This window comes from Prionailurus bengalensis, chromosome F2 (genome assembly GCF_016509475.1).
Source record: "Prionailurus bengalensis isolate Pbe53 chromosome F2, Fcat_Pben_1.1_paternal_pri, whole genome shotgun sequence".
NCBI lineage: Eukaryota > Metazoa > Chordata > Mammalia > Carnivora > Felidae > Prionailurus > Prionailurus bengalensis.
The window spans coordinates 11,746,843-11,771,564 of record NC_057353.1 but is presented as its reverse complement, the minus strand read 5'-3'; the positions used below and the strand labels follow the sequence as shown (position 1 = coordinate 11,771,564).

General features: G+C 42.2%; 1 protein-coding gene and 1 long non-coding RNA gene across 4 annotated transcripts in view; one reads left to right on the top strand and one right to left on the bottom strand.

Annotated features, from left to right (window-relative positions):
* Positions 1 to 14,973, bottom strand: part of RAB2A (RAB2A, member RAS oncogene family) — an 86,245-nt gene extending 71,272 nt beyond the window's left edge. The window contains exon 1 of one of the 2 annotated variants that reach the window (XM_043601131.1): positions 14,565 to 14,973. In XM_043601131.1, coding sequence (XP_043457066.1) covers positions 14,565 to 14,610 — 46 coding nt within the window. In that variant the 5' untranslated portion in view covers positions 14,611 to 14,973. The remainder of the gene's footprint in view (positions 1 to 14,564) is intronic. The other variant, XM_043601133.1, reaches the window with a different exon arrangement.
* Positions 14,974 to 15,117: 144 nt separating this feature from the next.
* Positions 15,118 to 24,722, top strand: part of LOC122495442 — a 72,870-nt gene continuing 63,265 nt past the window's right edge. Inside the window, exons 1-2 of one of the 2 annotated variants that reach the window (XR_006300453.1) lie at positions 15,118 to 15,465; positions 16,279 to 16,344. This is a non-coding gene — a long non-coding RNA (uncharacterized LOC122495442). The remainder of the gene's footprint in view (positions 15,466 to 16,278; positions 16,345 to 24,722) is intronic. The other variant, XR_006300452.1, reaches the window with a different exon arrangement.

Genomic DNA, 24,722 nt, shown 5'->3' with positions numbered 1-24,722 from the left:
GCCCCCGTTTTTTCACTTCTTTCTTTCTTTTTTAGTATTTATTTATTTTCGGAAGAGTGCAAGTGGGGGAGGGGCAGAGAGGGGAACAGAGGATCCAAAGCAGGCTCTGTGCTGACAAGCTGACAGCAGCAGTGAGCCCTATGTGGGGCTTGATCTCACGAACCGTGAGTAGGAAGCTTAACTGACTGAGCCACCCAGCTGTCCCAGTGTTCTCACTTCTAAGGTAAATTCTCCAAGAAAGGAAATTTGAAGCCAGAAAGAATGGAGGAAAAAAGGCCAAGAAAGAAAAGAAGATTCGAAGTTGGAAAGGGATCACTAATTACTGTCAGAAATCTGAGTTAAGGGTAAAAATTTATCCCATATACTTGCTGCTGTCAGCGCAGAGCCGGCTTCAGATCATCTGTTCCGCTCTCTCTCTGCCTGTCCCCCCACTCACACTCTCTCAAAAATAAACATTAAAAAAAAGTCTTACCCCATTTAGAGATGGGGAAGGAGGGTTCTTTGAAGCTATCCAGAGGATAAACTAACTCTTTATTAAAGTCTGCCACACAATGCTCTTCAAAGTATGGCCCCAGATTCCTTTAGTTTTAAGCCCCCACAAAATCCCGACAAAACCCCTATCCTGCCACACTCTGTATAACCTTCCTGGCAAAGTAAAAGCCTGAGGAGCTCAGCTCAATTCTCTGTTTTCCACATAAACAAATATGAAGTAGGGGCAAAAGCACAGATTCTACAGGATTGTTAGGTGGGGGGATTACTGAAATAAATGAGATCATGTCTGCTGGTATCATACCTGATATATCATTTGTAAAACAGAGTCAACAGGAACCTAGGATTACTGTGAGTACATGGAAGGCCATTACACAGCACTCGGCATACAGCCGGTGCTCAATACATGTTTGCTGGAAGTCTGAGTCTGTTATGAGCCATTCATTCCACTTAGAATGAATCCTCTCCATGTTCCGTCAGTACTCTGTACCTATTGCTATGCCACTGTCTTGTAATTATTATGGCAAATTGGTTCCCCTGTAGGGTGGAATAGTTTTGTTCATTCTTCTAATTCCAGCACAGGAACTGCCTAAACAGTATTTTAAATTTCTTTAACAACAAAAACAAATCCAATTCTCTACTCTGCATAAATTCCATCTTCCAAGCCTTAATACGTGTTAATCAAACCTCTGTTTGAACAACTCCAGTAACAAACCGACTCACGACTTAACAAACTCTTTCCATTTTTTTTAAATTTTATTTTAAAAAATGTTTTAGTAATCCCTACACCTAATGTGGGGCATGAATTCATGACCCCGAGATCAAGAGTCACATGTCCTTCCAGCTGAGCCAGCCAAGCATCCCACTCTTTCCCATTTCATAGGGAGTCCAAATCTATCTCTTTTACTAACGGTCCTCGGGGCACATGGGCGGCTCAGTCGGTTAAACATTCGACTCTTGATTTTGGCTCGGGTCATGATCTCACAGTTCGTGAGTTCCAGCCCCACACTGGGCTCTGCGCTGACAGTGCAGAGCCTGCTTGGGATTCTCTGTCTCTCCCTTGCTGCCTGCCCCTCCCCTACTCACGTGCACACTCTTTCTCTCAAAAGAAGTAAATACTTAAACAAAAAAAACCTAACTGTCCTGGTTCTGCCCATGAAAAGTCAAAAAGCATAGGTTTAAGTCGCCCTTATCTGACAGTCACCCAAGTATTTAAAAGTCATTATTATACTCTCCTTTAAGTCTTCTCTTTTTTTGGGGTTAAAATGTTTCTGTTATTTCGGTGGGCAGGGGGATAAAAGAAGTGTTTCTGTTATTTCAGTTGTTCCTACAATGTCATGGTTGATACAGCCATCACAGTACCCTGATTAGCCTCCCGAGCATACACTTCAGCGTGTAGACATCCCCCTGAAACAAGTTTCCATAACTGAATTGTAGTTGAGTTCTGAAAGAATTATTACCCGCCTTGTCTGTATATTATACCTAGCATCACATTTATTCCTTTGTTGGCTTTATTACTCATCTGAGTCATACTGAACCAAGTCATATAAAACATGAAGTGTTTAGACATGTGCTATTTACCAGCTGACTTCCATCTTGTATTTGCATGGTTGTTTTTAAAATAAATATAAGGCTTTACTTTCATTAATTTCCATTTTGCTAAATTTAGCCAATCATTCGGCCTGTCAAGGTCATTTTGGATTCTGTCTGGTATAATCCACACATTAGCTCTTTCAACCAAATTGGATCTCATCCAAGTTGTTACTAATGTGAAATGTAAAAACAAAAGCCAGGACTGAATGCGGCAGCGTGCTCCCTACAAGGGCAGCCCTTTATGGATACAGTTATTCAACCAGTTAAAAACCCACCTAGCTGTGGAACCGGTAGAATTTCTTCACCTTATACCAAAGGTTATATTGAACAAATATAACAAATACCTTTACTTAAAGAACAGGTGAATCAATTCACCATGCATACAGTTACTATTGCTTTAATTTATAATAACTCATTTCCCTACTTATTAATTTTTATATCAAGTTACGTAAAGCTTTGCACATGAGTGATTTTGGAAATGTGTACTTTTCCTTTGACCTTCGAAATGGTTAAAACTGAACTAATGATACTTTGCCCAAGAAGATAAAAAGATATTCTTTGATCGACAGATTCACTAATAGCGAAGACTTCTGAAGATCTTAAAAAAACTGCCCGAAGGGGTTCAAAATCAAGATAACCCATTCAAGAGGTATCTCAGGTACCAAGAATGAGTGTGAAAGAAATTGGGGTGGAAGATAACCATAGACCTTAATAACCCTTTCCTGAACCGAGGTGAAAAAGAGCACCTCCTACCTGATACTGTTTCAATCTCAAGTGGCCTGTGAGGCTACCTGACACAGGAAAGGACTTTCTTTTATGGAGTCCAAAGAAAATTTCAGGATCAAGGAACTGCCATTTTGCAGATTAACATGTGATCTTGTTTCCCTCAACTTGAGTAATTACAGTTTGAAATAACCACAACGAATAGCTTTTTCTATAGCCAAGACCTCCTCCACTAATTTAATTTTACGATGCTCAACAGATTCGAAAAATTACCTCTAGGGGTGCCTGGCTGGCTCATTTGGAGGAGTGCACGACCCTTGATCTCGGGGTTGGGGTGTAGAGATTACTTAAATAAATAAAACAAAAAAAAAAGGAAGAAGAAAAATTATTTGTAAGGCATTACTATTAATAAAGTACTTTGCAGCTTACAAGATACCTGCACACATTTCTTACTTCAAACACAAAAATCCTGTGGGATAGATATTAGCCAGGCATCCCTACTGTCTTTTTCTAGATGAGAAAACTGAAGTGGAAGAGGTCTGAACTTCACCAAGGTAACAAGTAAGCAGAGGAGCCCCCGCACTACTCAAGATATTGTAATTACAAATACTAGGCTCTTGGAAAGTTTTCAAGAGTGCTGCCTAAGCTAAAATAACCAGAGAGGACTTAGAATAACAGTACAATTAACTCTTGAACATGGGTTTGAATTGTGCGAGTCCACTCACACATGGATTTTTTTCAATAAATACAGTATTGCACTGTAAATGTATTCTCTCTTTATAGTTTTCTTAATAACATTTTTACTTTAGCTTCCTTTATCATAAGAATACAGCATATAATACATGTAACATACAAAAACGTGTTAATTGGCTGTTTATATTATTGGTGAGGCTTCTGGTCAACAGTACGCTATTTGTAGTTAAGTTTCTGGGGAATCAAAAGTTACCTGTGGATTTGACAGTGGGGGTTGGGGGGTGCCCCTAATCTTTATGTTACTCAAGGGTCAACTGTACTGGCCTCCTAGATGCAGAGTAATTATTGCTAAAGGTCGACAAATGCTGAAGGAGGAGCTATTCATCAACATTAGTAACACTGGGGGGCCTGGGGGCAGCAGAACAAGCGTGAATCCGCCACTTACACTGACATATAAACTAAATAAATGAAAGGAAACAAATTACTGACACATGAATTTCAAAGACAGCTATAAAGTTTGAAAAAAACAAAAACCAAAACCTACAGCATTGGTGAACGAGCCTATAGGGTGCGCTCGGCAGGTACTATACTCATCTTACAAACAGGAAACTCAGGAGTTTTAATTAATTGTTCATTTGCACAAATAGGAGTTAGTGGCAGGTATGCTCTTTCCATTAGACTCTTTCTACATTGTCGTATAAGGAATAGGTGACACTATACACGCTTGGAAAATGTGACCACAGCATTGCTTCCTATGTGGGACACCCTGGGACATGGCAGGACACAGTGCCGGCCTTATCCAAAAGCCCATGGCAAATGGGCATGCCTGTGATCTACGCCTTGATCCCTGCCCATGCGACTGAACAACGGTGAGGCCTCGTAGTATAAATTAATTCAAATTCCATCAACGATTAAATTCTCCTAGTAAAAGCCTCTCAGAATTTTTTAAAATAATATAGCAATGGGCTTTATAAAAAACACAGGCCTTAAACAAAAAGACAGCTTAGTAGGGCTGAAAGAACAAAAATGAGAGTTAACTATCCTGGAGAATGATTTAGATTTGCAGGTAAAGCAGAAGATGTGCACGCCTTGCACCCACAATTCCACCATAAGGTAAATCTCCAGAACGTCAGCATATGTGTTCAAGGAGGCAGGCACAAAAATAATCCACACAGTGTACTGTCTTTTATAACACCACAAACAAGCCGGCCTAAAATTTCCTTAAGGGAAAAGAATGAGAAAACTGTGGTATAGTCAAACAACAGAATATATTTAAAATTAAATCAATAGAATATAATTAAAATTAAACGAATCTAACAATTAATACTAACAAAACAGAGCAAAATACATTAATACAGACAAGTCTCAAAATAATGCTGAACAAAAACATTTGAGAGCAAGTACACTAAAATTCCATTAACATAAAGTTGAAAAAATACATAAACTATTATGTACTGTTATGCACTGTTTACAAATGCATATACACATATGTAATAATCATTTGGAAACCTTCTTAGAAATAATAAACACTAAATTCAAGAGAGTGGTTATATCTAGGTACAAAGGGAGGTGCAGGATATACAAGGGGCTTCAACTGTATCTGTAATATTTATTTCCTAAACAAAATAAAATAACAACAAAATAACCCCGATTCCAAAGAAAAAAGGAAAAATGATGAAAAAGTACATACTAGGCAAATATGAATGAAAAAATAATATTCAAAATATCAAACACTTGGGTACCGAAAATTACACTATCAAATAAACAGTATGTAAACAAAACAAAACAAACACCCCACAGCACATAAAAAAGTAGAGGGTAACTTAATGACCAAGAATAACTAACTCTTCAGCGAGATGTAAAGACCTGAGCCATATACACCTTACAAATTAGCGGTGAAATTTGCTGGGGGGGGGGGGGGGGGAGGAGAGAATCAATCTAACAGAACATAAAAAAAAAAAAATCCATTCTCATACTAGATGTTAACATCTACCTCAAGACTCAAGAAACTACTAAGAATATACAAATAGCAAGTCTGATCTAATGAACACGTATGGAACCCTGAACCTACAACATACACAGTACACTTTTCAAGCGCACACGGAATATGCATACACACTGACCAAGTACCTGGCTACAAAATTGGCCTCAAAAACTGAAAAATCAACGCACATAGTCTACACGCTGTTACCTGTATGAAATAAAGTCAGAAATTGATAATAAAAAGATTGTCGGGGTGCCTGGGTGGCTCAGTCGGCTAAGCGTCTGACTCTTGATTTCAGCTCAGGTCACGATCTTACAAATCATAAGATCGGATCCAGTTGGGCTTTGCGCTGACAGCATGGACGGAGCCTGCTTGGAATTCTCTCTCTCTCTCCTGCTCACACTCTGTCTCTCAAAATAAAATAAATTTGAGTAAAAAGGGGGAGGGCAGCTGGGTGGCTCAATCGGTTAAGGGTCTGACTCTTGATTTTGGCTCAGGTCATGATCTCACAGTCCTGGGATCAAGCACTGTGCTGAGCTCCACACTGAGCCTGGAGCCTGCTTGGGATTCTCTCTCTGCCCCTCCCCTGCTCATGGCCACTCACTCTCCCTCTCAAAATAAATAAACTTAAAAAAAATAATAATCTATTTTTAAAAAAGCCAAAAACCAAAAAACACACATCCCTAATTATCTCAAGGATTGAAAGAGAAGCCATAAGAGGAAAACATTTCTGAGTGACCTGTTCTCTAAGACTTGTTTACAGTTTTCCTTAGATTCCTATGGGCACTCTTTAAATTATTATCAAAACTTCTTTTCTGGAGCTAGTTGGAGAAGGTCTCTGTTCCTTATAATCAAACAGGTCCTTCCAGAACAAAACTCTATAGAGTCTTTATGAATCATTACTGGACTTGAATGGTCATGTAGACTAGATTAAGCAAAGCTGCTAAAAACACAGGTGTCTGGAATAAAATAGATCTTGATAAGCAATTTTGGATCTTGTTAAAACAATGCTGATAAAGTAAGGAACTTTCATAAGAAAATGTCTGTACACATGCAAACAAACATACTAAGTGCAAGAAAACACCAACATAGGTTAGGAAAGAAACAATTCAAGTCAAGGGTGGTAGACTCCTCGAAGTTATCAGCTGGCCACAAACTAGCAAGCTAAGCAGGGATTTGGGGGAGAAAAAGACCAACATATTAGGGTACATGGAAGACAAAACAATTATTTTTGCTATGCCAGCATTACTCAAACGCTACACAGCACTGGCCAAGTTTGTGATACTTTTTCAATGCACATGGGGAAATTATGGTAACATTCAGAGAGCAGAATAAAACGATGAGATAGTAACTATTTCTTATTCAAGTCAGTATTATATACATTATTTATTCATTCCATTTTCTAGATGAGGACACCAAGGTAGATTAAGGATGTAGCCCAAGCTCATACAGCTGGTAAGGAGCACAGATGGGATTTTATTCTTGTTTCATATAGGATTTTATGGTTGTTTTACCTTTTCTCCCTGTTTTGTATGAGCGGAGGTGGCATCTGGTTTAGTAAAGGGGACCGAGGGACTATGTGCTCCCACAGCAACTCAATAAACCCAGAAGTTGGTAAGCCAACAAAAGAAGTCTGATAGAGGTCATTTGTGGGGATCAAGAAATACATATGATATGAAAGAGCACAGACTCTGGAGTCAGAAAGACCTGGGTTCAAATTCCAAATTCCAGGTTAGTCAGTTACTAGCTGTGTGATAGGACAATTAGTCTCCCTTTCCTCACCTGTAAAATGGAGCCTTCATCATGGATATTACTGCTTAGATTCAATGAGTTATGTTAGAAAAAGTCTCATATGTGTAAACATACTGATTGTATATTTACATTCTTCCCATCACACTGTGGTCTTTTAAAGAGGAATCAGAGGAACAATGCCTTTCAAGACCCACTATCAGAAATAAATCAACATATGTATATCTACTTTTATAAAAAGTAATGCATACTATCATTAACATAAATGAGAAGGGTTCTCTCTTTGCACTGCTTAATACGTGCCCACTTCAAAAGGTGTATACAAAGTCAAGTATTAATGTTGCTTTTGACTTCAATTTAATTTTCTCCTTAGGCCTCTATGGTAGGCAGAATAAGGCCACTCCCCACACATAAAGAAATGTACACCCTAATCCCTAGAAACTGAGAGTGAATATGTTACTCTAGTGGCAAAGGGCACTTTGCAGATGTGATTAAAATTACAGACTTTGAGATGAGATTATCCTGGATTATCCAGACGGATCCAATCTAACCACACAAGATTTTACAGGCAGAGAAAGAGAAACTTCACCGGCTTCGGTCAGAGCAGAGAGATGGGATGACCCAGGAAGAGTCAGAAAGACGCAACCCTGAAAGGAGGAGGCCTGCTGTTGCCGGGCTTGAAGATGGAGGGAGGGGGTGAGGGGCCCAGGAATGTGGGTAGGTGGTGGGCTCTAGAAGCCGGGAGTGGCCCTCAGACAGCCAGCAAGAGTATGGAGATCTCAGGCCCACAGCTGCAAGAAAGGATACTCCACCAACAACCTGAAGGAGCAAGACCCTCAAGAAGGGAACCCAGCCCTGCTGAAACCTTGATGTCAGCCTGGCGAGAAACACGTCAGACTTCCGACCTATGCTGACACGCACGTGAACTTCTGCAGAACTTTAGAAGTGGACGGTAAATTTGTGTTCTCTGAGCTGCTTTAATGTGTGGTGGTTTGTTATGGTAGCAACACAAAACTAATGTCCCTTCTCTCTCCCATTTGAATTAATAAAACCACCCCAAATTTTAATACAAATGCCCTTAAATCCTTTTTGAAACCAAAATAAATTGTCCAAGGCATGTAGCCAACCCAGTAGAGGCTACCTAGCACACATTCATGACGTTCTGTGCCAGGCACTGTCTTGTGCCTGCAGCATGCATCCATCAATATTCATCTTCTTCCTTACTTCCTCAGATTTGACTGGAAACACAGTAACTGTCAGCTATATCTGAAAACAGGAACGCTTGGGAGAGCAAACTGGGAGGAACTTAAAGAGCTACACCGCAATTACGAAGACTAAAAACTTCTAAGAGGTGGAGGCATGGGAAGAAATACATAAATAACTTGCCCCAAACGATGCAGCTCAGTTTTTTTCATTTACAAAATGGTAACCTCCTGTATCTCCTGACAGAACAGAAAATGAAAAGCTTTTGATATTGTATACAAACTATAAAAAGTGTGAAGAATTGCTCATGAGAATCTACTACATAGTGCCAAAAACTAATGCGATGAAGAATTCCATATAAATTCAGCCTGGATATACCTTAGGGATTAACTTAAAATTCCAGAAAGCAAAAAATCTGATAATCAAAAAAGAGAATAAATTCTAGAAAAACAGACACAAAAGGCTCATGACAGACTTGCAGAGGAATGTCACAGTACAACCACTAAAAAACAGCCCTTTAAAAAAAATATAGATATATAGATGTCTGGGAATGCAAGCTGGTGCAGCCACTCTGGAAAACAGTATGGAGGTTCCTCAAAAAACTAAAACTAGAACTACCCTACGACCCAGCAATTGCACTACTATGCATTTATCCAAGGGATACAAGTGTGCTGTTTCGAAGGGACACATGCACCCCCATGTTTATAGCAGCACTAGGCAACAATAGCCAAAGTATGGAAAGAGCCCAGATGTCCATCGATGGATGAATGGATAAAGAAGATGTGGTGTGTATACATATATATATATATATATATATATATACACATGTATGTATGTATACACACACACACACACACACACACAATGGAGTATTACTCGGCAATCAAAAATGAAATCTTGCCATTTGCAACTACGTGGATGGAACTGGAGGATATTATGCTAAGTGAAATTAGAGAAAGACAAATATGACTTCACTCATACGAGGACTTTAAGAGACAAAACAGATGAACATAAAGAAAGGGAAACAAAAATAATATAAAAACAGGGAGGGGGACAAAACAGAAGAGACTCATAAATATGGAGACCAAAACAGAGGTTTAAGGGAGGGGTTGTGGGAGGGAGGGTGGGATAAATGGGTAAGGGGCACTAAGGAATCTAATTCCTGAAATCATTGTTGCACTATATGCTAATTTGGATGTAAATTAAAAAAAATAAAAAATAAAATGAAAATAAATAAAAAAACATACAGATATCCAGGGGCACCTGGGTGGCTCAGTCGGTTGCATGTCCATCCAACTCTTGATTTCAGGTCAGGTCGTGGAATCCAGGGTCGTGGAATGGAGCCACACGTTGGGTTCTACGCTGATCTCTCCCCCCCCCCCCCCCCCCCCCCCCCCCCCCCCCCCCCCCCCCCCCCCCCCCCCCCCCCCCCCCCCCCCCCCCCCCCCCCCCCCCCCCCCCCCCCCCCCCCCCCCCCCCCCCCCCCGCTTGTGCGCGCGCGCGCGCTCTCTCTCTCTCTCTCTCTCTCTCTCTCTCAAATAAACGTATGTATGTATGTATGTATGTATGTCTGGGACTCACTGCAGATCTTCTAAAACAGCATGTCCAAGGATAAGACCCAAGTTGTTTGAGTTGAGAAATACTGCAGGAATTAAAATGGGAGTGACCACATGTGGATGATAGCAGAGGGAATCCAGCATCTTTCTGTCAGGTGTCTTTTATTTCCAAGTGAAGAGTAGCTGGCATGTATTGTAAAACTTGCAAATAAACAAAGCTGATGAATTCAAATGGGAAAGTTTCATGGAGAAAGTTAGAAAGTGGGACAAGAGAGGTCAGTCTGTGGCTGCATCTTTTGTAGCAAAGGACACAGCCTCATGGACCAGGATGAGCAGGGAATAACGAAATGGAGCAAGCACAGCTGGGCCAGAGTGAGAAAAACAGCTGAGCTGGCAAAGTAAGGATCTGCTCAAAAAACCAGCAAAATTACTGGCTACTGCAAGAGGCGGCGAACCGGCAAGATAAAATGAGGGAGAGGGAGCCGTGGGGCAGATAAAGGAGAAAATTAATTTCATGTTGGAGCCAGGGGCAGGAACAGAATCAGAACGAAGGGGACAAGAGCACTGAGGAAGAAGAGAGGGACATTATTTGAGATGAGGCGGTGACAGGTTCACCAGGCGAGGACACGAGGACTATGGCCTTTATGATTCAATAAAAAGTCTCAGTAGCAATATAAAAGTTAGGGGAAGCAAGCAGCAAACAAACCAGTTAGGAGAGAAAAGGAAAGGGCTCGTCAAAAATCTTGAAAGACTACAAATAACATGTATAAAACAACAATTTAAGTAGACCAGAATACACTGTCTAATTTCTAGATGATGTTGAAAGGTATGTTTCAGACATGTTTCAGCTTTCTCATTTAATAAAACTAACACAGTTAAAAACAGGCAAAACTAAACAATACAGAGATCCACAAGCTACACAACCATGAAGAAAGGCAAGGAAGCTAATGAAAGCCTGGGAATAGAAACAGTGGGTGATGACGATCTGTATTTCTTTAGCATGGGTGTATAATTTATTACTGTTCCTTAAAGCTATTAAACTGTGAGGATGCCGGGTGTCGGTTAAGCATCCAACTCTTGACTTCGGCTCAGGTCATGACCTCATGGTTGTGGGACTGAGCCCCGCGTCGGGCTCCACGCTGGGTGTGGAGCCTGCTTAAGATTCTCTCTCTTTACCTCTGTCCCTCTCCGGCTCATGCACACTCTCTGTCTCTCTCATAATACCTACTGTGGTGATCACTGTGCAATACATACATAAGCAAAATCATTATGTTCTACACCTAAAACTAATACAGTGTTGTAGGTCAATTATATCTCAATTGAAAAAATACATTCAGATGACACCGATAATGTGCAACCAGGCTGCTCTTATTTACTTTCTTATATAGCACCTGTCCTTAAAAAGATTTTAAGGAAAAACAAAAAAAGCACATGGGAGTGGGGAGCAGGGGGAACAAACGATGAAGGAAGAGTGCAGAGGGAAGAGTATGGCGCAATAGGGAGCAATGGGTTTGTTAACAATCTTAGAAGAACGGATGAGTAAGAATGGGTCAGGTGGAAAAGCTGCGACCTAACCTTTCTTTTCATCTTTTTGGGGGTACGGGGAGGTATTGCAGATAGAACACCACTGGGTTTGTGCTTTGTGTGCCTAGCTGGGTGGCATGGAACGGGTGGGTTAGTGATGAGGTTAAAAAGGTAGGCAGCTGCCAGCATTTTAGGAGCAACAATTAAAGCCTTATTATAATTTTTTTCTTTTTCCACATTTGGTAATTATCTGATTATGCTAGCAGGCCAGGCTTGGTAAAACCCAATTTCCACCGTATACCTAGATTTAAATGACACATTTTCCTAAATGACTTTTCAGGAACAAGACACTGCCAATGAAAAATTTTAAAGCTCTATTTTAACTGCATTTGGCCACAGAGTAAGAAAACAATTTCAACAGTATCATCATCACGTAAAAAGTTCTTAAAAAAATCTCTTCTATGAAAAGGGACTTCTGAAAGACAAAATGTGCACGGTACTTTCACATTTGTCCTCATTTTATCTCATTACTGAGAGAAGGAAAGGCTAAAAATGACCATTTATCACAAACTAGGGAAAGTGAAAAACAGGAAAAGCAGCGATTTCCTTCATTCTAAGATATGTATTTTTCAGACTACAACTTATATAAAAATCAGGATAGATATCACACTACTGATTTAACATCATCTTTTTTGTGGGAAGGGCCACATTAAATGTATTTTATAACTATGCACATATTTTGAATTAAGGAAACATAGTAAAGGATTTCGGCCAAAATCAATTAAAAAGGGGGCAAAATCGGGGAAAAAAACACCCTGCAGTCAAGTTACTAATGTGTATTAATATGAACCTAGCGGCCTGTCTGGCTATTCTTTCCCGAATTTAACGAAATGTACAGGGCCTTCCTTCCACTAGGCTCTTCCTGAAATGCAAAGCTATACTAAACATCTTCTCTGCCCTCTAGAAGTACATAATCAAATACAGATGACTACAGAAGCATCTATGAAACAGTCTGGCATTAATATCAGAAAAATATGAAGTGTGACACATCCAGATAAGGAGTAGAAGTCATTGCCAGCCAGGATACCAGAAAAAACCTGAGACATCAAAAGAGCTTAATATATGTGAAAGCATTATGGGAGACCTGGGTTAGACTTTGAAGGGCTGATAGAATTTCCACAGAGAAGGCACTCCAAGCAGAGGGAGCAGTAGGAACCAGGAAAGAGCACAGAAATCATCCACTGGGCCTCACTGGCAGAAGGTAAGAATAGTGGGAAAGAAGGCTAGCAAAGTAAAGGGAGGCTAAAATGTGGAGTTCCTGGAAGGTCAACTAAAGAATGTGAGCAGACGACAGTCTCCCCTAACAGCCAGGTTTCAGGAATATTAACCTGACAGTAAACTACGGAGACTGGAATGGGGAGAAAGTAGCTGCAAAGTCCAGAGTCAAGTATTCAGGGCCTGAAGTCGGTGAGGACGATAGCAAAAGTCAAGAAAGGAATGTCTTCCCTTTAAACCGCCTGGGGTTGTTTTTGAATGAGGGCAATTCCAAGAGCACAGAGCACCAGCTTCCTAATCTGCGCAGCTCCACGACTCCCAGCACAACACCCCACGCACAGTAGATGCTCAATAAATAAGCTGAAGGAAGGCAACCTGCAAAGGCTAATTTGCTAATATGCTAAATGTCCATAATCACTCTTCTTTCTACTTCTCGCATTCATATAGTTACTTCCTCTCCAACTTGGGTTTACAGCCTAAATAAAAATTTTCCACTAGGTGTTGGACCCAATTACTTCTCCTTCAAAATACGCGACAGCTTTTTAAAAGTATGTAAACTTGCTACTGAGCATTTGCAAAACACTGCTCTACCCAGGACTTTACACAGAAAACCATCCAGACTCCGTAAAGACACATATCAAAAGATCTTGCTAAAAAGGAGTATTTACAGCAGCAAGTTTTTCTTTTAGGCCACAATCAACATGCTTCTTGTCTAAGTGAATTTGCTACATCACTAGTGCAACCACAAACTGCTGCTTACATTTCCAAAGTTGTGCAAAGGGCCCAAAGTTGTGCAAGAGTCCTCACTGAAATCAGACTCTGGTATATAAATAGTTATAACACCTGAACAAGCCTTGGTTTTATTATTAGATTCAAAGTAATGCCAAAATCACAAGGATTAACAAATATTTTACGAGTTTATTTGTCCGTGAAATATACTCGGAGGTTATTTCAAGTGAAAATAGCTGAATTTCTTTCTGCTTCAAATGTACATCAGGTCATCTGAAAATTGGCAGTCGTGACCCCGCCCCTGATATACCCAAGAAATCAGTGTCCCTGACACACACAGGCACACGCACGCAAGCACACACCCAGAGCACTGAACGGCCTTGCATCACTATCAGATAACCCCAGTTTACACGTGGCAAAAGTCGACAGAACTTTCACGCTTTAATGACCTCGAAAGGGATTCCCCAGCCGCCCAGGTAATGGAACGTGACTTACTCTGACTTGGGATTTGAGAGTGTTAAAAAAAAAAAAACAAATTAAAAAAAAATGTTCTGTTCTCTCTTTCTCAGCTGGCTGTCCCACAGCACCAGCAGTTTGCTCAGCCCCTGACAGATGCATGTAGGCTGAAGAAGGTGGGACCGATCAGGAAACCCAAGACCCTCCTCCCATCACCTCCTCTGCCTCCCTTTTTCTCTCCCGAGGGCGGCGAAGAGGCCCAAGGTGAGGGGCGGCGAAAGAGTGCAATCATCTAAGTCGGGCCCTGGCGGCCCTCGGCTGGGCCCGTTCCCAGATCTTGAGTCGCAAACGGCTGCCCAGGCCCCCGACTGCAGGGCAGCCCGGGGCGGGGGCCGCGGCCCGGGCCTGGCCAGGCCGCGGCCGCTCGCAGTGCCCACGTCACCAGCTCCAGCACTGCGGAAATGGAGCGGCGCGGCCGGGAGGGAGGCGCCGGGCGGCGTTGGCGCCCGCGCCGCTGCCAGACGCCGTTTACCCCTGAGCCCGGGCCCGGAGGCCGCCGACACCCGCCCGGCCGCGCCCCAGGCCCTCACCTGTGTCGCCGATGATGATGTACTTGAAGAGATAGGCGTACGCCATGGCCGCGGCCGCTCGGTGCCAGGGCACACGGCTCCTCCTCCTGCTACTGCTCCTCCTCCTCCTCCGCGCCCCTCACCCCGGCGCCGCTCGGCCTCGAAACGCCAGGCCCCGCCCGCTGCAGCCGTCACCGTCAGCCGCCGGGAGTGAGGGGCCGAGAGGAAGCCGGACAAACTGACACTCGCAGAGCCGATTGAGACAGCACCCGACCGAGCTCCCTCGAACAATAACAGCCGCCGCGGCGCCTCCGCCCCGCCTCCGCGTCGACCCGGAAGTGCTGCGGCCGCCGGCGCCGCCGGAGGAAAGAGGAGGAGCCCCGCACGCCGGCCGCGCCCCGCCGGCCGGAGCCCCGCCCAGCCAGAGCCCCGCCCCGCCCCGCCGGAGCCCCGCCCAGCGCCGAGCCGGCCGCGCCCGTGTTCCCGGTCCGCCCCGAGCCGGGGAAGGCCGGGCGCCGGTCGTTCAGGCACGTTTGAGCGGGCGACCCCGGCGGCCGGGAGACCCAGGGGGAGGGGAGGGAAGTGGAAGGTTCGGTTCCGTCGCCGCGCCGCGCATGGGCGCCGCGTCCTTCCGCCCTGCGGTGGGGGCGCGGGGCACGTTGTGGGAAGGCGGAGGTCGCGTTCCGTGCCGGGCCCGGCTTTGGGCCTGTGGAAAGGTGTTTTGAGAACGCGGGAGCCGCCGGGGTGGGTGGAAGGGCGACGGTATTTCCGTCTGGGGGTCGGGGGCCTGACAGTGAAAGTGGAATTTTTTGTAAATTAGACAATGTGAAGAAAATTATGGTATGCCCCTATGGTGGAATATTACGGCTCTTAGAACAAAGCCTGACAAGCAAAAACACGGCACAGAAATCGGTGTATACGTGTATGTTTATATTCTGTGTAGTATTTATATAGAAGATATTCAGTGTAACAATTATATGCTAAATATGTCCGTATATTTATAAATTGTATTTTGTTGTTTTATAGATAACGCGTATATTTCTACCATTGTGTTAGAAAAAATAAAAAGGCAAGAAAACACTGAAATACCCGTATGTGGGTAGTCACACAGAGGAAACACAACTGGTTCCAAGGGGAGGACGGATGGGAATGGAGGAAAGAGTTAGTTTTCTCTGAATTTTTCATGTGCAGCTTGAACTTTTTTGCGGTGTTCTGAATTACCTATTGAAAAAATAGGTTTTTTAAGAAGTGTATTTTTTTTTAATTTTTTTTTCAACGTTTATTTATTTTTGGGACAGAGAGAGACAGAGCATGAACGGGGGAGGGGCAGAGAGAGAGGGAGACACAGAATCGGAAACAGGCTCCAGGCTCTGAGCCATCAGCCCAGAGCCTGACGCGGGGCTCGAACTCCCGGACCGCGAGATCGTGACCTGGCTGAAGTCGGACGCTTAACTGACTCCGCCACCCAGGCGCCCCTAAGAAGTGTATTTTGAGAGAGAGCGTGCACGAATGGGAGAGGGACAGAGGAGAATCCCCAGCGGATTCCACACTTGTCAGCGCAGAGCCAGATGCTGGGCTTGAGATCATGACCTGAGCTGAAATCCAGAGCGGGACACTTACCTGTCTGAGCCACCCTGCCACCCCGAAAAAATATATTTAAAGGAAAAAGCAAAGTAGCTTTTTTGCTCGTTCCACTAACCTTTATTGAGTCCGTGTTCTGTTTCTGTATTGCCAGGCACTGTAACTGAAGGCAGACCCTGTTCTAAAGGAGCACAGTTTTGGAAGAAGAGGAAGTGTCCGGGTAGGTTGCCTAGAGAACATGATGTTTGAACCGGGAACATGAATAATGAGTAAGAGCTTGCCAAAAGGACGAAAGTTTGGGAATGGGAACTGAAAAAGGCACAAAGGAGCACAATGTGCAAAGTTCATGGCTCTGTTGAAAGAATTTAAAGTTGGGCCCGGAAGCTCGTTCACTAACCCATATCCTCTGATGTTGGCAGTGGAAGGACAATCATCGTGGGGGGGAAAGTCCCTGGGATTTAGTGGTCCTGGTTGTCCCTTTGGGGATCTCTCACTATGTAATTCTACTGACCCCTTCATGCTGAGCCGGCTATGGCTGGTTGCTTACAAATACATGGTTTGAATGGCCTCATCAAGTATGAACTCACAGGTTGTTTTTGGAGTATTTGGAGGGGATTTTTTTTTTAAAATATTTTAACGTTTATTTTTGAGACAGAGAGAGACAGAGCATGAACGGGGGAGGGTCAGAGAGAGAGGGAGACACAGAATCTGAAACAGGCTCCAGGCTCTGAGCGGTTGGCACAGAGCCCGACGCGGGGCTCGAGCTCACCGACTGCGAGATCGTGACCTGAGCCGAAGTCGGACGCCTAACCGACTGAGCCACCCAGGCGCCCCTGGAGGGGATTTAACTAAAATTTCAGGGACAGCACCCAAGAATTTGACACGATGGACACCTGGGTGGCTCAGCAGGTTGAGCACCCAACTTTGGCTCAAGTCAGGATTGATCTCACGTTCGTGAGTGTGAATCCCACACCGTGCTCTGATGTCAATGCAGAGCCCACTTCAGATCCTCTGTCTCCTTCTCTCTCTGCCCCTACCCTGTTCACACTCTCTCAGAAATGAATAGACATTAGAAAAAAATTTTGACATGAAAAGTTACCCGGCATTGCATAAACTGGTTCACACTCATTTTTACTTTAGGAAAGGGGAGGTCCCTGCCCGAGGCCTCCAGGTTCCAGAGGCCGTTTTGTCCTTCCCATCCGAGTGCCTTCACTCAGGTGTTTCATGGGTGGTGGACATCTAGAATGTCTCCTCCTTCCGGGAGAGACTCAGTTGCTTTCTACTCTCGGAGGCGTGGCCTTTAGAAACAGCCTCAACAGGAAAGCTCTGTCAGGGTGACACAAAAGCTGAGCATCCTTAAGAGTCCGAAGCATTCCTATACTGTTAGAGGAGGGAGTTGCTGGAGAAGTCACTGGGGCCAGGTCACACAGGGTCTTGTAGCCATGTGAGTATGCATATGGTGCTTTACCAGATGGACACAGGGGAAACAGGAGAAAGATCAGAGTTGAGTGTGTAAAGAAATCAGAGAAGTGAAGGTAGAGCTATAGAGGCGGTGCAGTGTAAAACAAAACAAAAACTTAGGAAGCCTGGCCTGTGACGCTGCCATAACTTGTGAAAAATCATTCACAAGGGCCTCTTAGAGCTCCCTTCCCCACTTGTGCTCTGTCTCTGTCACTCTCAAAGATAAATAAACATTTGAGGGGCGCCTGGGTGGCTCAGTCGGTTAAGCGGCCGACTTCAGCTCAGGTCATGATCTCATGGTCCGTGAGTTCGAGCCCTGCATCGGGCTCTGTGCTGACAGCTCAGAGCCTGCAGCCTGTTTCAGATTCTGTGTCTCCCTCTCTCTGACCCTCCCCTGTTCGTGCTCTGTCTCTCCCTGTCTCAAAAATAAATAAAACGTTAAAAAAAAATTTTTAAAAGATAAATAAACATTTGAAAAAATTATAAATAAATACATGCATACATAAAAAGTGAAGGAGTTAAGTGTTAAAGGGCTATTCCAAAGTCTAAAGTCCAATATTATGTCCATCCAACCTCCAGGTCTGAAGCTACCTATAAAGCATCAGTAATCCTTCTCTCGTGACAACGTCAGGGCCACATGAATCAATGAGTATTGTTCTTGCACAGGACCGATGTGCATTACTCCATTGCTAAGATGCACAGAAGTAATGATCACTTGCTACCTAGCAGTATAATCTAATGCAAAGAGCAAAGACTCGATTTTCAAGTCTTTCTTTGGGCCTCATTTTCCTTATCTGGAATATGTAGATAATAGTTGCCTCACAAAGTCAATTTAGGATCAAATAAGATGTTCTATGTGAACATATTTTGTAAATTATGAAAAATATATACTTAACACATAACTCTTAGTATTGCGTAAGTATTTAAAATTACCGTGAGGGACTAAAGGCCTAGTCAATAAATGTATAACTTCATATTTTAAAAGTCACTTCCATTCCATGCTCTATTTTATGTCTCTACCTTTATTTTTTTCCCACATGTAATTCATCATGTTTTGTTGTATTTTCTCATATGCCTGTATGCTATCTTAAATCCTCTTTGAAACAATACAGAGTATAAGTAATAATAGAAACTTCATTTGAAACATTTTATTTAGCCTCCAAAATCCAAAAACATTTTTCAAGAAAATTCCTCAGGCAGAATGATATAAATAAACCTCTTTCTCCCTAAGTAGTGGTATACTTCCTGGGATTTTCCATTCAGTTTGATTATCAGCTATTTCGCTCCTTTGGGAATGAATTCTGATAACGTCATCTCTCAGTCGTACATCATATATGGTCTGAAGATCAAAACTGAAACTTAAAGGTTGTTAAACCACATTTTCTAAGGTCTCCTCATTGAAGTTCTTCATGATGTTTTTTTTATAACAATTTTTTTTTAACGTTTATTTTTTGAGAGAGAGAGAGAGCATGAGCAGGGGGAGGGGAAGAGAGAGAGAGAGGGAGTCACAGAATCTGAAGTAGGCGCCAGGCCCTGAGCTGTCAGCACACGGCCCGAGGTGGGGCTCGAACTCATGAACTCTGAGATCATGACCTGAGCCGAAGTCAGACGCTTAACCTACTGAGCCATCCGGGCACCCCAACATGACATTTTAAAATACAGTGCTAAATCGGAATTTCGCATTTACCATTCTCAACCACACTTTTCTTGTGTTTAAATTTTCTCTGGTTTTGATTGCTCTCAGACTGTGGAAGGAGGGGGAGCTGTGAAGTGGTTTGGATGGAAGAGGGGTGGTTAGAAATACTGTAATCCACAGGTTCTTTAGTTTCCATGGCCCCTTAGCTAGTCCTTGATTGCACTCAGAGGCTCTGTGATCCTCAACAAATTGTATGCAAAATGTTGTATGTATTTGCATATGTGTAATTTCATGAGAGAGATTCTTGCACAGGTCCATGACCCAGAAATAATTAAGAACTGTGAAATATTTTCTTTCAGCCATTTTTAAATGCCATGATGGAACTAATTTTCCAGCAAATACTTAATATTTATTAAGTATTACTGAGCTTAATAAGCTCAGTGCCAGTGTTGGAAAAAGAAAGAAGTAGGTTCAAATCCTGATTTTACTATTTATCAGTTGATAAATTGATAGATAAATTACTAACCGCTCTAAGCCTTAGCTGAGATGACACAAAGTGTCTAGCACAATGTCACGTTCATAGTAGACATTAAATAAGCACATTATTTCCCCTTTCCTTTCATCCTCTCCCAGTCTCTCACCTCCAACCTCTCACTGAGGATGGTTAGGAGTTACATGAGCCCAAAGTAGATTAGTCCCCTTGCACGAAGCCATGGATAGCTTTGGCCTACAAAGCCTACAGGAGAGGTAATGTATCATTTTAGAGGACAGAATTTTGTTCTGGGAAATGAGAGTACGTTTTTACAGAGGGAGAGCCATTTAAGTTGGGCCTTAAAGGGCATCATCATCTTTCATAGTGATTGCTTTACCTGAGTCATTTCGGATACTCCAACAGCCCTCTCCTTTGTACTTTGCTCCCTTTATCCGCCTCATCTGCCATTTATATCCTAGTTGGGGGCGGACTTAATATTCCCTGTTTCATTTTCTATTTGTGGCCTCTTCCTGACCACTTGTCAAAGCCAGAAATGACTATTTTCTCTCTTCCACTCCATTCTGCTCATCTTTCAAAAGCTTAATTGAAGAGTACACATTTAATGATCACAAATTCATATCCTCAGTCAATGTGTGTGTAGGTGTTTGAAGAAACTTTCTTTTATGTGTAGGCTATTCTTTTTTCCAGTGGACTGATCATTTGTAATAGAAAGGACGTAATAAGTGCACAGACAAGAGGAACAGTGAATATTGGAATAATAATAAGCTTATGTTATAAAATTGTAGCTTAAAAAGTATAACTACATAGAATAATTTAATAATTAATCTTTAAAAAACTTTAAACTGAGTTAAAACCCAGGGTAATGTTCTTAATTAACTACTTTTCTAAGTCCTTTACATCTGCCTCATGCTTTCAGCAGAGAAAGTGGTGTAGAGACGGCCCAATGTTGAATTCCAGGAGGCCTCTGTCTTCTCTGCCACTAACTGGCTGATTTTGAGAAAATTCTTCAAACTTTTTATCATCTGTTCAACAGAGATAATAATTCTGGTCGCTTACATAATGAACTTGCAGAGAGGTAGATGCAAGAACACTCTGAAAAGCATGTCATTACCAGGAGTAAGTATATATGCCAAATTGCAGGTGAATGATTTTTTGCAAATGTATATAAGCATAATAAAACACCACCTCCTACAGAGCCATATACCATCAGCAGTGTATTATTATCTGCAATGTTAGTTGTTTGGTCAGCAGAGACTAGAGCATGAAATTGCTTCAAACCCTTCTCTCCATTTGTCTCTAATGTGTTCCAGGTCCCGGGTTAATTGGTAGGTGTTCCTTGTTTTGGAAAAGTTGGGTTTGGAATGAGAACAGGGACGCATGAAGAGTTTGGCTCACATTGGCTGAAGACAGAACCGCTCCCTGTCCCATGAGTGCTTCCATTTCTTTTCATCTTGCTCCCTAAAGGTCTTCAAATTTTGAAAAAGAGAAATCCATTTTCTCTCCATTGTTGAAGAAATGATAAGCTAGCTGTGTCCCAGTGGGAGATGTGGACACAGAAAACCTTCTGTCACTGATGTCTTTTGAGTGAGAAGGGATCTTAAAAATTAAGTGGTGCAGGGAATTATGAGATCACATTTCAACCCTCTGCTGTCTCCCCCTCCCACCTGTGTAATTTTTATCTCTGCTTCTCACAATCTCACTATTAGAAATTTCAACATATGGACAGAGGAAAATGATCACCACAGAATCATATTTCACTTGTAATCTAGAGAAAACAGAAGTGTATTTCCCCAAAGTAATTTTTAAAAATAAAAGGGGGCACCTGGGTATCTCACTTGGTTAAGTGTCCAACTTCAGCTCAGGTCATGATCTCGCAGTTCGTGGGTTTGAGCCCCAGGTCAGTCTCTGTGCTGACAGCTCAGAGCCTGGAACCTGCTTCAGATTCTGTGTCTCCCTCTCTTTCTGCCCCTCCCCTGTGCACACTCTGTCTCTCTCTCTCAAAATAAATTAAAAAAAAAAAAACATTAAAAAAGAGAAAAAAATAAAAAAGTTATGGGTCACCTGGCTGGCTCAGTTGGAAGAGTGTGTGGCTCTTCATCTCGGGGTCATGAGTTTGAGCCCCACATTGGTCTAGAGATGACTTAAATAAATAAAATTTAAAAAATAAAATAAAAGTTATTAAAAGAATAAATATGTTCTTCAAAGTTTAGATTATACCTAAAGACTCATATTAAAAAACTTGCAAGGCTATGGGGCGCCTGAGTGGCTCAGGCAGTTAAGTGGCTGACTCTTAGTTTCAGCTCACATCATCATCTCATAAATGGAATCGAGCCCCACATCAGGCTCTGCACTAATAACGCGGAACCTGCTGGACTTCTGTCTCTCTCCCTCTCTCCTGGCCCCTCCCCCCATCTCTCTCAAATCAATCAGTCAATGAATAAACTTCTAAAAATCTGCAAGGCTAATAATTTAGGTTTGTGCCAAGAAGTACTGCTGCACTTCTGCTCTTTTAAATTCTCAACTTGGGGAATCTAGGGATCGATTCTCAAGAACCTCTTCAAATAAACATAATGAGAAAGTACAGTACAACCTTAAAACAGCAATAAACATTTATTGTGCAATTTTTGTGCATTAGAAGTCTAGGAGCAGCTTAGCTGGGTGGTTCTGGCTTGGGCTCTCACATGGGGTTGCAGTTCATCTTTCAGTCAAGGCTGCAGTCCTCCGAAGGCTTGGCGGGCTGGAGATCCACTTCCAAGATGGCTCCAGCACTGTTGGCTGTTGGCAGAAGCCCTAGTTCTATACCACATGGACCTTTCCACAGGACTGCTCGAGTGGCCTCCACATGGCAGCTGATCACAAGCCCAGAACCCTAATGTCTCCCATGACCCAGCCTCAGAAGTTGTATACCATCAACTTTCACTTCTGGTATATTTTTTTGGTCCCGTGGACGCACTATGATAAAATGAAGGAAAGGACTACACAGGGCATTCACACCAGAGGCAGGGGGCACTGAGGGTTATCTTAGAAGTCATCCTAGAAGCATCACAACCTGAAGAAATCAAGAAGTGAAAACAGGAATCTAATAAATGTCTCACTCTCTGAAATCAGATACTTTGGGGTCAAATTAGGTCCATTTAACCTATCTGCAATACAATTTTACTCTGAATGGATGCGTTGATGAAGTTTATTCTGGTTTTGGCACTTCTAAAAACATTTTCTTTCTTTCTTTCTTTCTTTCTTTCTTTCTTTCTTTCTTTCTTTCTTTCTTTCTTTCTTTCTTTCTTTCTAAGTAGGCTTCGTGCCCTGGGTGGAGCCCAATGCAGGGTTTGAACTCATGACCCTGAGACCAAGACCTGAGCTGAGATCAAGAGTCAGACACCCAACTGACTGACCCACCCGGGCGCCCCTAAAAATATTTTATTTATTTATTTGTTTATGTATTTATTTTTTAATGTCTATTTTTGAGAGTGGGAGAGCACTTGTGCAAGCATGCATGGGGGAGGGGCAGAGAGAGAGGGGAACAGAGGATCCGAATCAGGCTTCTTGTGGACAGCAGAGAGCCCAATGCAGGGCTCAAACTCACGAACCAAACCATGAGATCACCCCCTGAGCCAAAGCCAAATGCTTAACACACCCCTAAAAATATTTTAGATAAAGGACCTGAAAAATAATAATTTTACAATTGGAAAAAGTAGAGAAAACATATTTTTCAGTTTTTAAAAATTATATTTCAAAGCAACTGTTTTGAGGACAGAATACAATGACAAAGTAGCTCCCAAGTAGGGTTTTATTTTTAAAGTTGCTGCTTGCTTCTATCCCAAGTCCTTAAGGATTCACACGTTTCAACAGAATAAGCAAATTATCTCCATCTTGTCATTAACTTCTTTAAATAATTTTACAGGAACTCAGTAATTTACCTACAAGAAGTCTTGTATCCAAATATTACAGCAGTTGATTATGCATTTTAAGTTTCAGGTTGGAAAAAATCTAGAGTAAGCAGGTGTAGGGGAAAACTTTAGTTAAACAAGTTTAAGGTACAAATAGAACCTGACTATCATCTCATTCCCTAAAAGTAGGCTTTTCTGATACCAGAGGTTAGTAATCTTCATTAGAAGAACTGCATCAGTCTGGCATCTTATTTTGAAGTCTTTATTACTAGACAGCGGAGAACATTTTTTTTTACCCTTAGTAAATGGGTAGTATTTAAATTTTCTTGATACAAATTACACAAAAGTGTCTGCTAGAAAGGCAGATTATTTGACGTTGATACACTGTGCTTTGTGTTACTTTTTCCTTTTGAAAAACGGATTACAGACCGAGAACTCTCTTTGGAACTAGAGGGCTCCTCTCTTTGAAACAACTGAATGCAGTTCTGTAAGGTCACGCTTTCATTTCACCCCAGAAGACATTCAATCCAAACACGAAATATGAGATTTCTCATCTGAACTCAGAGATAAGCCATTTTGCTTCTTTATAGAAATACAGACTAATTACTAACTGAACCTCCCAAACTGAATTACTTACCTTTTCTTTCTTGAAAACAAGCAGACATGAAGAAGTAAATATATATAACATATTCTATTAGGAGTGACCCGGGATACAGGAAATAGAAACTGGACTCAGTGTACAGACATCCTCAGTTAACATTTATTCACTTAAAATTTTGAAGTCACTAAGCCGCTAAAGTAAACAACTAATGATTAATTTTAATACAAGAAAGAATTATTTGAGATCTGCCATTTACATGCCAGGAACTAAGGATACAGAAAGAGGAAGAGATTTATTATGAACCTAATAAAGCTTAAGTTCAGGGTCCCTCGCTTGCATGAAACCCTTCCAAGGTGAATATGTTCATGTGGAGAAGTTTCTCTTCGGGGGGTAAAATTTGCGAAAGTAAGACATTTAAATTTTTAAAAATTTTTTTTAACGTTTATTTATTTTTGAGACAGAGAGAGAGACAGAGCATGAACAGGGGAGGGTCAGAGAGAGAGAGAAACACAGAATCAGA